General features: G+C 48.2%; 1 protein-coding gene across 10 annotated transcripts in view; it reads right to left on the bottom strand.

Moving 5' to 3' along the window:
• Positions 1–815: 815 nt before the first annotated feature.
• SRGAP2 (SLIT-ROBO Rho GTPase activating protein 2) overlaps positions 816–12660 on the bottom strand; it is a 255006-nt gene continuing 243161 nt past the window's right edge. For 2 of the 10 annotated variants that reach the window (XM_033198071.1, XM_033198072.1), the window contains exons 20-24: positions 11938–12118; positions 10189–10335; positions 6811–6849; positions 6274–6598; positions 816–4181 (exon numbers count right to left, since the gene is read on the bottom strand). In XM_033198071.1, the coding sequence (XP_033053962.1) occupies positions 3798–4181; positions 6274–6598; positions 6811–6849; positions 10189–10335; positions 11938–12118 (1076 nt within the window). In that variant the 3' untranslated portion in view covers positions 816–3797. Of the gene's footprint in view, positions 4182–5540; positions 5636–6273; positions 6599–6810; positions 6850–9046; positions 11070–11937; positions 12119–12660 lie in introns of those variants that run through there. The other 8 variants (XM_033198073.1, XM_033198074.1, XM_033198077.1 and 5 more) reach the window with 5 other exon arrangements.

Genomic DNA, 12660 nt, shown 5'->3' with positions numbered 1-12660 from the left:
GAATAAAAGACCTATGAATAATGGAAAGGGATGATAAACCTAAGAAGGGGTTGTAAAGTGTCCTGTCTAGAGCTGAGGGTAGGATTCCTTGCATTACCATTGAACACAGGGTACCCACTTGGAGAGATGTGATCCATCCCCAGGGGCATCTGGTATTAGAACAAGCCTGTTAAAAGTAAGTGTTGGCCCTAGGGGCTCTAGGATTTGTTTCAAGTTGTTACCTTTGAATAACTTCACCCTTGAACTTAAGCTCTGCTAGACTCACAATCTATAGGAGAGAAAACATCACCTGTATCCCCCACTTCCACCAACAGCACAAGCAAATTGGTCAGCTTTTCTCCCAGAGGCAGGGGGCTGTCAAGGACAGAATGACTCAGGGCTTTGGTTGTGGAAGAAAGAGAACCTCTAGTCACCCTTGGTTGTAGCTTGCCAAGTTTCTAAGCAACTTGTTAGGCCCGACTCCCTGAAGTGGGGGAAATCTGACTAGAGATAGAAAACAAGGAAGGTGGATTCTGTGAAGGCAATGGTTCTCACGGCAACAGGCGGTCCAATGGTGAGCTGGAAGACTCTCCACAAAACCTATGAGAATCCACACACAGGCTAAATGGAAATGCTGGGGAAAAAACCTCCCATTCTAAATGCAAGTGTGCTATGCCTTGGTGGGGAGGGAGAAGGTGGCTGGCTGTAAGGTCATCTCGTTGCTCTCTCTGTTGCCAGGCAGGGCTCTGTTAACACAGACGAATCAAAATCCCTCCTGGGTAGCTGAAGTCCTGAATCAGATTTCACAGAGGAGAGAAGGGATATGAACTGCAGCATCGAAACCTAAAAATGTATTTTATTTTGAAGTTGTGCTTTGGATTTTCCCCAATCCAACATCTGTTGAGTGACAGTCTTAGGTTCACACAAAGCATCTCCAAGCATACATACAATATTCCAGTTATCAACACTATTTTAAAGAATATACCATTTTACACAAATGTGACATACAAGTCAGACACCACCACATTGCGATTCCCTGGAAGATCTGACTTCTCTTCCGCACAGGAAGTAGATCTGCACCAGCCCTTCCAGTGCTCTGCGCATCCTGGTGCTGGCATCACTGCTCCTCATCTCCTTGGGGAGAAGCCAGGGCGCCCTGAGGAGGTTGGTTGAGACCAGTGTTTCCAGTTTACAGGCTTCTGGCTACAAACTCCTCTATTTTCTAAATTGGGATGCTAGTAGCCCCACCCCACCTCTCTTCCCCAAAGACTGACCCTTCAGAGTCCACACCAGGAAAAGGATCCATGCCATGAGGGGCAGAGCAGGGCTCTTTGAAGCATCATGCTGGTTTCGGCAAGCATAGCTGAGGAAGGCTGGTCTCCCTAGGCCCTGCATGGCCAGCTCCTTCTGGCTTTTCGGTGTAAAAATCACAGTGTGCAACCTCAATTCCAGTTGTTTGCAGTGAGCTCTGCTGAGGACTCTCCTCCTATCGGTTCCTAGTCCTCTCGACAGGACCATCTCACAGGTGTCAGGAGCACCAGAGATGGGGAAGACAGCTCTGCCCCCAGAGTTGGGTTTAGTAGGTGACCACTCACACACTGTTCAGTTCATGATGCAAATTAGCGCGGATGGACACTGATCAAGGGGATGGTGAACACGAGTCACGTACAGGGTTGAAAGAGAAATAAGGCAGGAACAACAGAACAGGCCCAAAGCGTTGCCATTAAGAAAGCTTTGCTTTTACTTTCTTAGAGGGGAGTGTGCTGGAGAGAGGGAGAAAGGGCAAGTGTGGGTACCAGTTTTGATCAGTTGGACTGAAAGGAATGTAAAGTGAAAGATGGGGTTTCATTTTCAGCAAGGAAACAGATCCTTGGGTATGAAAGCCCCCTGTTGGCTCAGGACCTGTGTAGGCCCAGGTGACAGGCAAGAACAGGTCAGGAAACAGCAACAAACACCAAGACTGTGGGTTGCCTCTTCCAGGCTGACTCACTTCACTGAAGGAGTTCTTCAGTTCTCCCTTCTAGCACTTGGAAAGGTTTTTCTGGTGCTGCAGGTTAGCCTTCTCATTAGTGATTTCCCATAAAGCACCTCTTTTCCTTCACACAGGATTAAAAAAAAAAAAAAAATCCTACCACTTTCCATAGATGTAACCACCAATTTCACATGTTCATCCAAAAATAATCTCTTCTAGGTCAAAGATAAGAAAACTCAGATTTTCCTACCTGAATGGCAACCCACCATCTCTCCTGAACTACAGAAAATAATAAGGCCAAAATCTAAGTGCAGCTTTTAAACCAGAAAACACAGAGAAGAAGGATGAGTTTCAGCTTTAACTCAAGTTGCTGTCTGAGAACCATGAGCCTGGCTGTGGATGTCTCCGGTCCTGGTACTCCTGGGATAGCATGATGCTAGGGGGGCCAGGACCACGGACACCAGGTTTGGAGACTGGATTGGAGCAGACAAGGGTATATTTGTGCATTTTGGAAGGGAACCAGAAAAAAGGCCAGAGTAGAGCCAAAATATTCAGCATTCAAATTTTAATTTTCTTTAGATTCCGGCCTTGGGAAGACTTGAGAACCTGTGGGGTCAGAGTTCCCTTAATTGTCCTTGTTTGGATCAATGAAAACTGGTTTTAGAAGGCAGGGTCTCCCTTTAATCTAACTAAGGCTCTCTAAGCCCCTGTTGGTCGCTGAAGAGAGACCTTGTAAAATAACCAAACTAAGGGGTGGACTTAAAACAAGTTTTCATTTGGGAACAATTTCTGGATTAGCAAAGCTGAATTTAATTTTTTAATAGGATAATGAATTTTATGTGTTAAGTGCCAAAAACATTAGGAGGAAAAAGGACCCATTTCTTACCTTTTGCAAACCTGCCATAGACACAATAAAATTCTCTTAAGACTCTTTACCCTAAAACGAACCAGCTATAAAATTGTCTTATATAGAAAAATGTCTTAAATGGAAAATGGTCCATCAGAGACAAAGGTAGGAACCCGAGAAATGTCTATACATTCAGAAAAACTTTAAAAGCTCCTTAGTAAGACTGGGGTGTACTTCTAGGGGATGGAGGAGAGCAAGAGCAAACACCAGTGACCAATTCACATCAATGGAAAGGACAAAGAGAGAAAGCCCCTAACCCCAAACAGGTTACGGGATTGTCCCATCCCATGATATTTCATATGATGGAGAGATTTCAAAGGCTAGGTTCTCTGACCCAGACAGAACGAAGTTTGTAACGGAAACAGAGACCCCTGGTGGCTACTGTGTGAACTGCCACAATAACTTACAAAGAGACTGGTCTATGACCAGGAGAGGCTACACATGCCAGAGACTAGAAAAACGTGTGTGTGTATGTAAAATATGTGTGTGTGTGTGTAAAATGAAGACTAGACTACATATGATTCTCTATAATCAGTTCCCAAAACAAGATGCCACTGAAAGGTGGATGGCTGTAGCCAACCAACTGGTCAAGGCATCCCCGTGGTCTGAGGGGACTGAGACTGGAGCCCATATCCTCAGGACTGCCTTACCAGATTTCACAGTGACTTGATAATGAAAACCTGTCTCTGGCTAACCTAAGAACGGTACAGACTGCAGCTGGCTGAATTACGACGACTGGGGGAAGCAGAGGGCAGTGGGAAGGGAGAGGCGATGCCAAGGGTTTCATTCTCAAGGTTTTGGGAGACGGGGAGGCTAATTCCTGCAAGAACAACTTAGAACCTAATTTTCAACTGAAGTCCCCAAGCTAGTTAAATAGGAAGATTTTAATAACAGTCAGTCCCTATAATCCCTTTGTCTAGAACAATTAAATTATATCCCTCAGACAGTACAAGACTTGTCAGTGGACTGTGGGGAAGTTGAAGAGTTAACACCAGGGCTAGTGGCATTTGTTTTGGGGAAGACAGTGGGCTTGGGCCGCGTGGCTGGTGGTTTAACCGGGGCAGCCATCTTGACAGACTTGACAGGCCGGAAGGCGCAGGCGATGTCCCCAGCAGTACTGGCGCTGCGCTGGAAGGCGGGCTCGGGGTCCTTGAGGAGCTGGGTGTGCATGGGGCTGGAAGGTTCCGATGTGGGGGCCACCACTGGGGAGGTTTTGAGGGGCTCCAAGGTGTCCAGAACCACGTCAGGGGTGTGCTTGACGCTGCTCTGCCGTTCTAGCTCCCGTAGCTCATTCAGGGCTGAGTTCATTGTTGCCTCAATATCCTGCAAAACAGGAAAAAGGAGGAGGTGAGGCAAATAAGGGGAGAATTCCCCAAGGAGCCGGTTTCAACAACACAGGCCAAGGCATGAAGAAACCGACCGTAAGATGTCCAGATTATTGTACTTGGCCCAAATCCTCCAACATATGAATGCTCAGAAAGTGGGGAAACGGGGACAGAGGGATTTTCATTGTCATGAGATTTTTTTTTTTTTCCTTTAGAAAAAGTAGTTGATTTTTTTTGGGGGCCCTGGATTTGAGAGACAGATATTGAAATACTTATTGATGAAGTGACATATAATCTAGTGGGGAGGAGAAACATGGACAAAGTAAGAAGGGCCAGGAGTTTGGTGATGAGTACATGGGGGTTTGTTACCCAGTTCTCTCTGCTTTTGGGTAGGTTTGAAATTGTACATAATAAACACTTTTTAAAAAAGTGGTAGAGATGATGTATGATCTTTATTCTCTTGGACTTCAAGGCCAAAGGTGAAGAGGGTTAGTCCTTCCTCCTCAGGGGCTGAGGAAAGTTTCAGGAGCCCAAGACACCTCCCCCCCGCCCCTCCTCTCCAGCTCAGGGCAGCATCCAATTTGAAACCATTTCCTTCCAGCCATCACCACCGGGGGGACCAATGAGTGACCAGGAGGGGGAGCCAAAGCCCACGTAGGTGAATCAATTGCCTGCAAAATCAATGGAACACTCTAGATCTTAGCCAACAGCGGTCCTAGCCCAGGGGCTCAAGGCAGAACCAAAGAACCTCTGTATGCAAGCCAGCTGCCTCCCAGCGAGGCTTCCCAGCTCCCCGCTCCCTCCTCATAAACCTGTGTCTGGCACCCCCAAACTACCACAGGATTTCTTCCTGGGATTAGGTTCACATGGAAGGATTTCACACATTCCAAGTGAAGGCCTCTAGTTAAGGTTTCTTTGTCCTACAGAGCGATGCATGCTTTGTGTTCACAGTGATTCAGTTTCACTCATCCCTGTGACATTCTCAAACCTTTAAAATGTTCAGGAAGAACTCCATCTCCCTCCTCAGTCGCACTCTACAGCTAGTCTGTCCCAGCTGTCTACCTTTCCTGACATTCCTATTAACACCTGGCCAAGGAGGGAGCTGGGAGGATACCCGTAGTGCAAGGCAGATTGCAGCCAAGAGCTTAAATAGAGGCACAGAATAGAAGGCTAGCAAAGCAAGACATCTCAGGCCCGTAGCTCAATACTGGGCTTGCCAGGTACATCTCTGTAAGCAGAGAACCACAATTAAGCCAAGAGAGACCATGCCCAGCCTCTATCACCCCCTGGAAGATGGGGTAAGGAGAATCTCAACTCAGGTGAGACAAGAAGGCAACAACGAGCCCTTAGTTCCTACCTGGTCTAATGAAAATTATATAGTTGGGAGAGACGTCTGAGTGAACTGCTCGGAGTGGCCCCGGTAGTCGGATTTTTAGAAGTGGGGTTGGATCTCTAATATTTCATGGAAAACAGAGAGTCATCAGTGTGGTGCTTACACAGAAGGAAGACCCTGCAACCAGGGAGCTCATCTCCACAGCCTCTGGACGCTTGGGCTGCTGCAAATCCTTTTGGTTACCAGAGCTCTCTGCAGCCAGATTATTTTTTAGATCTTTAAGACCAGGTGCAGGTTGTTAATTGATCATACCCACTCGGTACCAGAGACTAGCCTTAGGAATCGTGATGATGGTGATGGGCACAGCAATATAAAAATGTGGCCAGGATTACACCTGAGCCTCAATAGTTGGGCAGTTTCACTAAAGTCTACCAAGGTCTTTAGACCCAAAACTTGGGCTATCAAAATACTCTTAACACTGGCTTTAAAAATTACAACAGCCTTCCTAATAGTCAGTGTATGAGCAAGAAGCTAGGCTTATTTTATTCTGTCTTTAGGTTCTTCCTGGGGAGAGAGGGGCAGGCAGACTGCTTATTAAGCTGTCTTATCAGGTCCACAGGTCCAGAATGGATATATATTCAGTATATGACATACAAAATAATTGTTCTGTTTCAAGTTCTGTCATAATTAGGCGGGTGGCACTAAGTGGTAGTGATGAATGTAGACTCATGCTGTCTGTCCAGGAGCCCACAGTTACCTGAGCAATGACCTCAGGGTCCATGGGCCGATGGTTATTGAAGCTTTTTGACCTTCCTGCTGTGGCAGTCTTCCGGATCTGTGGACTGTCCAGCCGATTCTTCAGGGATGAGTGGCGGCTGATGGAGTTGAGGCTCCCGTGCCCACTGATGGAACACTTATCTGGCCCTTCCTTGGGGAGACTCTGGCTCATGATGGGCTGGGAGGATGGGCGGCAGCTAGCCCCCACCCCTGGGGAGGAGGAGTCAGTCAGGGAACTGCTCAGCCCATGGCTGTCACTCCGAAAAGTTTTCCGGATGCTCCCAGATTCTGGACGCTTCCTTTGCCTTCAATCACAAACAGAAAGGGCAGTGTGATCAGGGAGCCCTGGCTCCAAGGAAGCTAGGACAAGTGGGAGGGGGCAGATGTTGGCCCCCAGGGACTTCGGAAGGAGAGGGACACGAACACATTCTGTCCTCGGCTTCATCTTCTCTTGCATTCTCCATGTCTTCATTCCCTTGCCACCCCCAAGCTGGGCAAAGGAGAAATGGATACTTACTTGGTGGTCACGGGCTTTGTGTTGTCAAGATGTAAGTTGCTGTCAGAAAAAATGTCTGATTAAGCGAAAGTTTCTAATGGGGAAGAGATTCATGGAAAGGCCCCTTCTGTGACCTGCCATGAACAGAAACCTAAGGCCCCAGGTAGGAGAAGAAGTCTCACCATCACCAAAGAGGTCGCGAATTGCTGGTAAGAGGATAGTTAACTTTTCTAAATTTTAGCATGTCTCTTTTTCCAAAAAGTCTGTAACTGTTTTGGGCTCTGGCAAGAGGCTGTTGTTGCTTATTCTGTAGGGATGGAACAGAATAGTTTTCAAGAGGCAGCAATACTGCAGAGTTAGGGCCCAGTTTGTGCATTTTCTTAGTGTGGAAATACATGACTCTCAAGTCACCGAGCACTGGGCTGAACCCTGGATCTGGGCGAACTTGTTTCAGACCACTTAGGGCTCTCAGACAAAATGGCTTGGCAGAATGGTAGTGCTGCCTGCGGCTGGATAATTTCATTTTGTCTTGGAATCAGATCGGAAAAGGTCCAATCTAAGAGGCAATGAAACTTCTGATTTGGATGGCCGCTGAATAGCTCTGATCTTGAATCTAAGACAGATGGGGGCTGAGGCAGGAGTTGAGGTGGAAGGAGGGAAGGGGTCAGATTCTGAAGATAAGGAGCTGGTCTGTGAGGTGGGGTCAGTGCTCTAAGTCAGTCCTAGTTTTGTTCACTGCTGAGGTCTTCCTCATCTTTCTGCCTGCAGCACCTGGCCCAGGACCTGGCATGTATCAGCCACTCCGTGAATCTGTCCACTTGGCAGCTTTAGGCTTGTGAGTCAGCCGTTCTCGAGTGGAAAAAGGATGTTCTCAGAGTCTTCTAAAGCCCTGCTGAAATGACCCCCCTCTCTGCAAGGATTTCCCTGGCACCACTAACTCCAGCTGCACTGGCACCACTGCACCACTAACTCCAGTTGCAGGAAGAATGGACCCCTCCCTCCTCTGTACCTTCAGAGCACCTGATGCTACCTTTCAGTTACCTGTCCATAGGGTCTTTACCTTGCCGGACTGTGAGCTCTGAAATCAAGGACCTTGTCTTTTTTATCTCTGAATAACCACCAGCAGTGCTTGGCACAACAGTAGATACTTAATAAATGTGTAGAATTAAATGGAAGTGCCACACCCTAATAGCTCTTTGCTGTTTTCCTTTTTCCGCTTGAGGATGGCTGACTCACAGGCTGAAACTGCTGAGAAGGCAGATTTATGGGGTGGCTGTGGTGTGCCATGTCCCGGGCCAGGCCCTGGGGATGTAAAGAAAAGGAAGACACAGTTCCTGGGTTCAAGGAGCTCAATCTGGTGGGGGATCTGAGTGCAGCGTGCGTACCAAAAGGTACTCAAAGTGCCTTTGGAATACAGCATAAGGGCACCTCACTCAGCCTGGGGAACTCAGGGATGTCAAAAGGGCTTCCCCAAAGAGCTAAGTCTTTGGGCTGAGTCTTGAAGGGAGAGGAGGAGGTGACCAGGTGAGGAGACATCAGGTGTGAGGGCCCAGGGGTGAGAGAGAACCTGGGCACTCAGGAAACTGAAGGAACTTGGGAGGAGGAGTGGTGTGGGGGACAGGAGGTAAGAACTGAAAGGCCAACTCACTCCTAAGGGCCAGACATGCCCGGGGGCCGCCGCTCACCCACCCACCAGGTGATGAGGCTTGTCCTCCAAGAACCCCATCCCAAGACTCCTGACACCAGCAAGCAAGGAGTTCAAGGGAACCACCTTAACTTTCTACCAGATACTCTTTTTTTTTTCTTTTTTTGTTTACCATTTCAGTTAGTACTCTCTACAATTTCTATGTACAAATGGTATCAAATATATGATGGCTTAAAAATATGTACTGAACTAATTATCTAACTCTTCCTCCACCAACCCCACCTTGGTTTCTGGGTTAATTACAGGATTACGGCCTTTTGATTGTAGGGTTATAATTAACATAGAATTGTAAATAAGAAAAAAAATGTGATTAGCCCACAGTTACTTGATATTGGCCTGCCCTCCCAGCACGGCAGTGTGCTGAAGGGAAACAGAAACTCCTCAATTCTTTTTTAACTGGTCTGAATTAAATTATAACTACACTCAGTAAGTGATCTGAATAAATGACTTTACTAACTTGAGGGTGAAAGAGATGGAAAAGAGCCACGTGCCCCAACCACTCCCCCTGCTACCGTCTGGGTGGAAAAAAGCCAAGAGATCTGGGAAACCTGGTATAGTTTAAAAACAACAAGCATCCTTTATTCTCCTTCCAGTCTCAGTGTCCAGAGGCTATGGTTAACAGGTTTTCAAAGTGCAAATCATTTCATTCCTCAAAAGCCAGAGGGGAATAAAAACTGTACATCATCTCCAATCCATATTCATCAGGAGCGCCCTGGGGCTTGTCATCCTGCTGGCACGGGGCCAGGTTTCAGGGTCTGGCGGAAAGAGGTCTGGAGGCTTTGGGACTTGGTGTCTGGCCCCTTGAGATGAGATTAGTTCTCCAATAACCCGAATGCCTCTTGGGGAGGCGGCAGCACGCAGGCGTAGAATCCCTCTAGACAGCCAGATCGGGCGTGGGTGGAGTTAAAACCCCAGGATGTTGCTAACAGCCACAGAGAAAGCTGGGGGTCAAAGGTAAGAGCCTGCTGAGCAGGAGTGGGGATCTGCAAAGGGACTAAGGGGGTAGAATAGTACACAGGGCCAAAGCAATAGGAACAAAATGGAAAATTATTTCTCCCGGTGTGAAAGGGCAGAAGAAAAGGGAGCTAGGTAGGGGTTAGCCAATGAATGAAGAGCTCAGGACAAAGCTTTCTTTAGGGACATTGTGGCCTCCTTTCCTCCACAGGAGTGAATGCAGGACAGGGGGAGGAACAGACACATGATATCTCAATAAACCCACCTGGTGTAACATCAGCCTAGTAGAAGCCACACACAGACTTTGAATCTTTGCACGAACACGGGTCAAGGAAGACAGACATCAAAGACTATTATTTGAGTATGGATTGGAAAAAAGAAGGCACCTCTGAGAAACAGTACAAAACCAGGTTGCATAAAGTGACCAAAGCTTTGGTCAAAGTTTTAGCTGTAAGACTGCCACAAAGGTCTGGGTGGACAGACACTGCGGGAACACATAGTAAAGCACCCTTCCACAGCACGAGGGCAGCTAGCTGGAGACCTGGGCCTGCCCCGAGGCTTGTAGCAGCATCCTCAGCCCTGTCCGCCTTGCAGCAGCAGTGACCACATGCAAACTGTTAGGCTGGGGGAGCTGGGAGCCCTACGTGCAGCACAGGAATGGAGATGGGGGGTTAGGCCAGAGGGTGAGGCTGGGTGTTGCAAGTCATTCAGGGGAGCAGAAAATGAAAAGCAGAGCTTACTTGTTGATGTTTGCAAGATAAATATCGGCTACATGACCCCCAGTGGGACAGCTGGCCCCCGCTCTGGCTGTCACCTTTTCTTCAGGTGGCTCAGAAATGACCTCAATCTCAGACTTGGGGCTGGACCTCTCCACGACACCGTCCTCGCTGGGGGAGAAGGGGCAGGCAGGCAGGGAGGAGGGAAAACAACAACAACACAAAAAGCAGTGTTAAATCGGCAAGATGGCCCCCCGACACACACGCGACCCCACACAGCTCTGAGGCAGCAGCGACACCTGGCTGGGCTAGTTCTGTGAGCAGAGGCAAGGAAACCTAAGGGCCTTTGAAGGGTTGTTTAAATAAAAATAAATAATCCGCTGAGTTCTGCGGGCTCCTCAGCTCCTCAGGAAAGCGTGTCTAGGGGACACCTGGATTCGAGGCATCTGCCTTCTACCCCATGCTGCTTCCTGGGGAGGCCGTGCTGGGGCGGCCTCCTGGAGAAGGAGGCGGCAAGTCCAGGTTGTGGTTTATCAGCTGAGGTCCTGAGCACTGCCGGGTAAGGACAGTCAACTGTGTGGTGGCTCTGGAGATGGTGGCGTCGTGGCAGGACACTGCCACACACTGTCGTAGCGCCTCTAGCCCCGCTCAGAGCATCCAAGCTGGTCCCAGGTCTCTCCACTGCTCTCCTGGCCCCTCTGGCTACTGATGACAAAGAAAGCCCCTTCTCCCCCACAATTCATCTTCTCTTGATCCTGTAGTGAAGTCATAATGCTAAATTTGGGAGGGTTCTGTCCACGCACAGATTGCCACCAGGTTTGCGATGCTATCAACAGAGGGAGGATTTCCCTGCAGAACGAGCCGGGAAGAGGCTGGGAGGGTGCAGACTCACTCAGGATATCAACCTTTAAAAAATAATATTAAGGGAAGGACTAAAAACACTGACAGCATCGTATCCAAGGGAGGGGAGCTGGGGACAGAGGCAGGGCAAAGGGACAGGGGGCAGGCTTGGGTGGGCCCACGGGACAACTGCTTCAAAGTGTGAGAATCAACCAACAGCCTATCAGATGAGATCTCTCTGGGAGCAGTTCAGGTTTCCTTTGTTCCTTGACATCCTTTTCCCTCCTTCCCCCATCTTACCCCAAATCAACCTCATCTTGGTTAAATGAACTAGGTCACTTCCATAAGACTGCTTAAGCCAGATTTCTCCTAGAAAACTAGTCATTTTAGTTTGCAAGTGAAAGAGTGGCTCAACAGGTTGGGGTGAGCATAGTTGTTAAAAAAAAAAAAAAAAAAAGGGGGGGGGGAGGCAAAAACGTTTTCCCAGCCTGATCTTTCGAGAAAAGAAATAGAGGTGGTCTATACATGATATAAACGTCATGCACATGTACCCTAGAACTTAAAGTATAATAAAAAAAAATTAAAAAAAAAAAAAAAAAAAAAAAAGAAATAGAGGTGGTCAAATAAAAACCCCTTGTTATCACTCATCAGGTATAAATATGGATGAGTGCTGGCTGGCTGGCAGGTTTCTAAAATGACTGGATTAGGGGGTGATTTGCAGGGGGCACAGATAGTGGAGAGATTTAAAAAAATTCTCCACTGAGTGCAGGGAGTGGGGTGGGGGGGCTCTTCAAGGAACTGTGTGAGCCTCAGGACTGCACCGGACACCCCCAGGGGTTGGCCTCCCTCATAGTCCTGTGGCTCCAGAAATGAAGTCTCACTCCCCCAGAGCAGCTGGGGACCACCCGCAAAGATGCCATGGGCCCAACATACGTGTCTTGGACCACGATGTACTGATGGGGGATGAGTCCGTCGATGCCATTGTGCCGGCCTTCCCACCAGTCGTCGGAAGCCCGCTGGTAAAGCAGCAGGGATGCTCCCTTCTTAAAGGACAGCTCTCGGGCTGTCCGGCCCACGTAGTCAAACTTGGCAATGGCCTCGATGGGCTCACACTCTGAGAAGGGTGGAAAAGAAGTAAATACATGTTCTTGGGACCTGCAGACTCAGGAAACTGGGTGGAAAAGCTGAATTAGCTGAACTTACAGTGGTGGGAAGATAACTTAGTGGGAAAATGAAGCCATGGATGATCTATAAAGCAAGTAACTCCCATGCAGACTGTACCATTATCCTGAAAGCACTGGTATCATCTTTTACCTGCCTTTGCTTACACTGTTCCCTCTACCAGGAACCTTCTTCTCTTTTACCTGCCTGATGAAACACATCACAACACAACTCAACATCTCCTGCTTTTTCTTTTTTTTTCTGAGACGGAGTCTTACTCTGTCGCTCAGGCTGGAGTGCAGTGGCTCGATCTTGGCTCACTGCAACCTCTGCCTCCCGGGTTTAAGTGATTCTCCTGCCTCAGCCTCCCGAGTAGCTGGGACTACAGACGTGTGCCACCAAGTCCAGCTAATTTTTTGTATTATTAATAGAGATGGGTTTCACCATGTTAGCCAGGATGGTCTCGATCTCCTGACCTCGTGATCCGCCCGCCTC

The sequence above is a fragment of the Trachypithecus francoisi genome, unplaced genomic scaffold, assembly GCF_009764315.1.
Source record: "Trachypithecus francoisi isolate TF-2019V2 unplaced genomic scaffold, Tfra_2.0 Lachesis_group5, whole genome shotgun sequence".
Taxonomy (NCBI): Eukaryota; Metazoa; Chordata; class Mammalia; order Primates; family Cercopithecidae; genus Trachypithecus; species Trachypithecus francoisi.
Note: the sequence above shows the minus strand (reverse complement) of the source record. Positions and strands in the feature narration are given on the sequence as shown.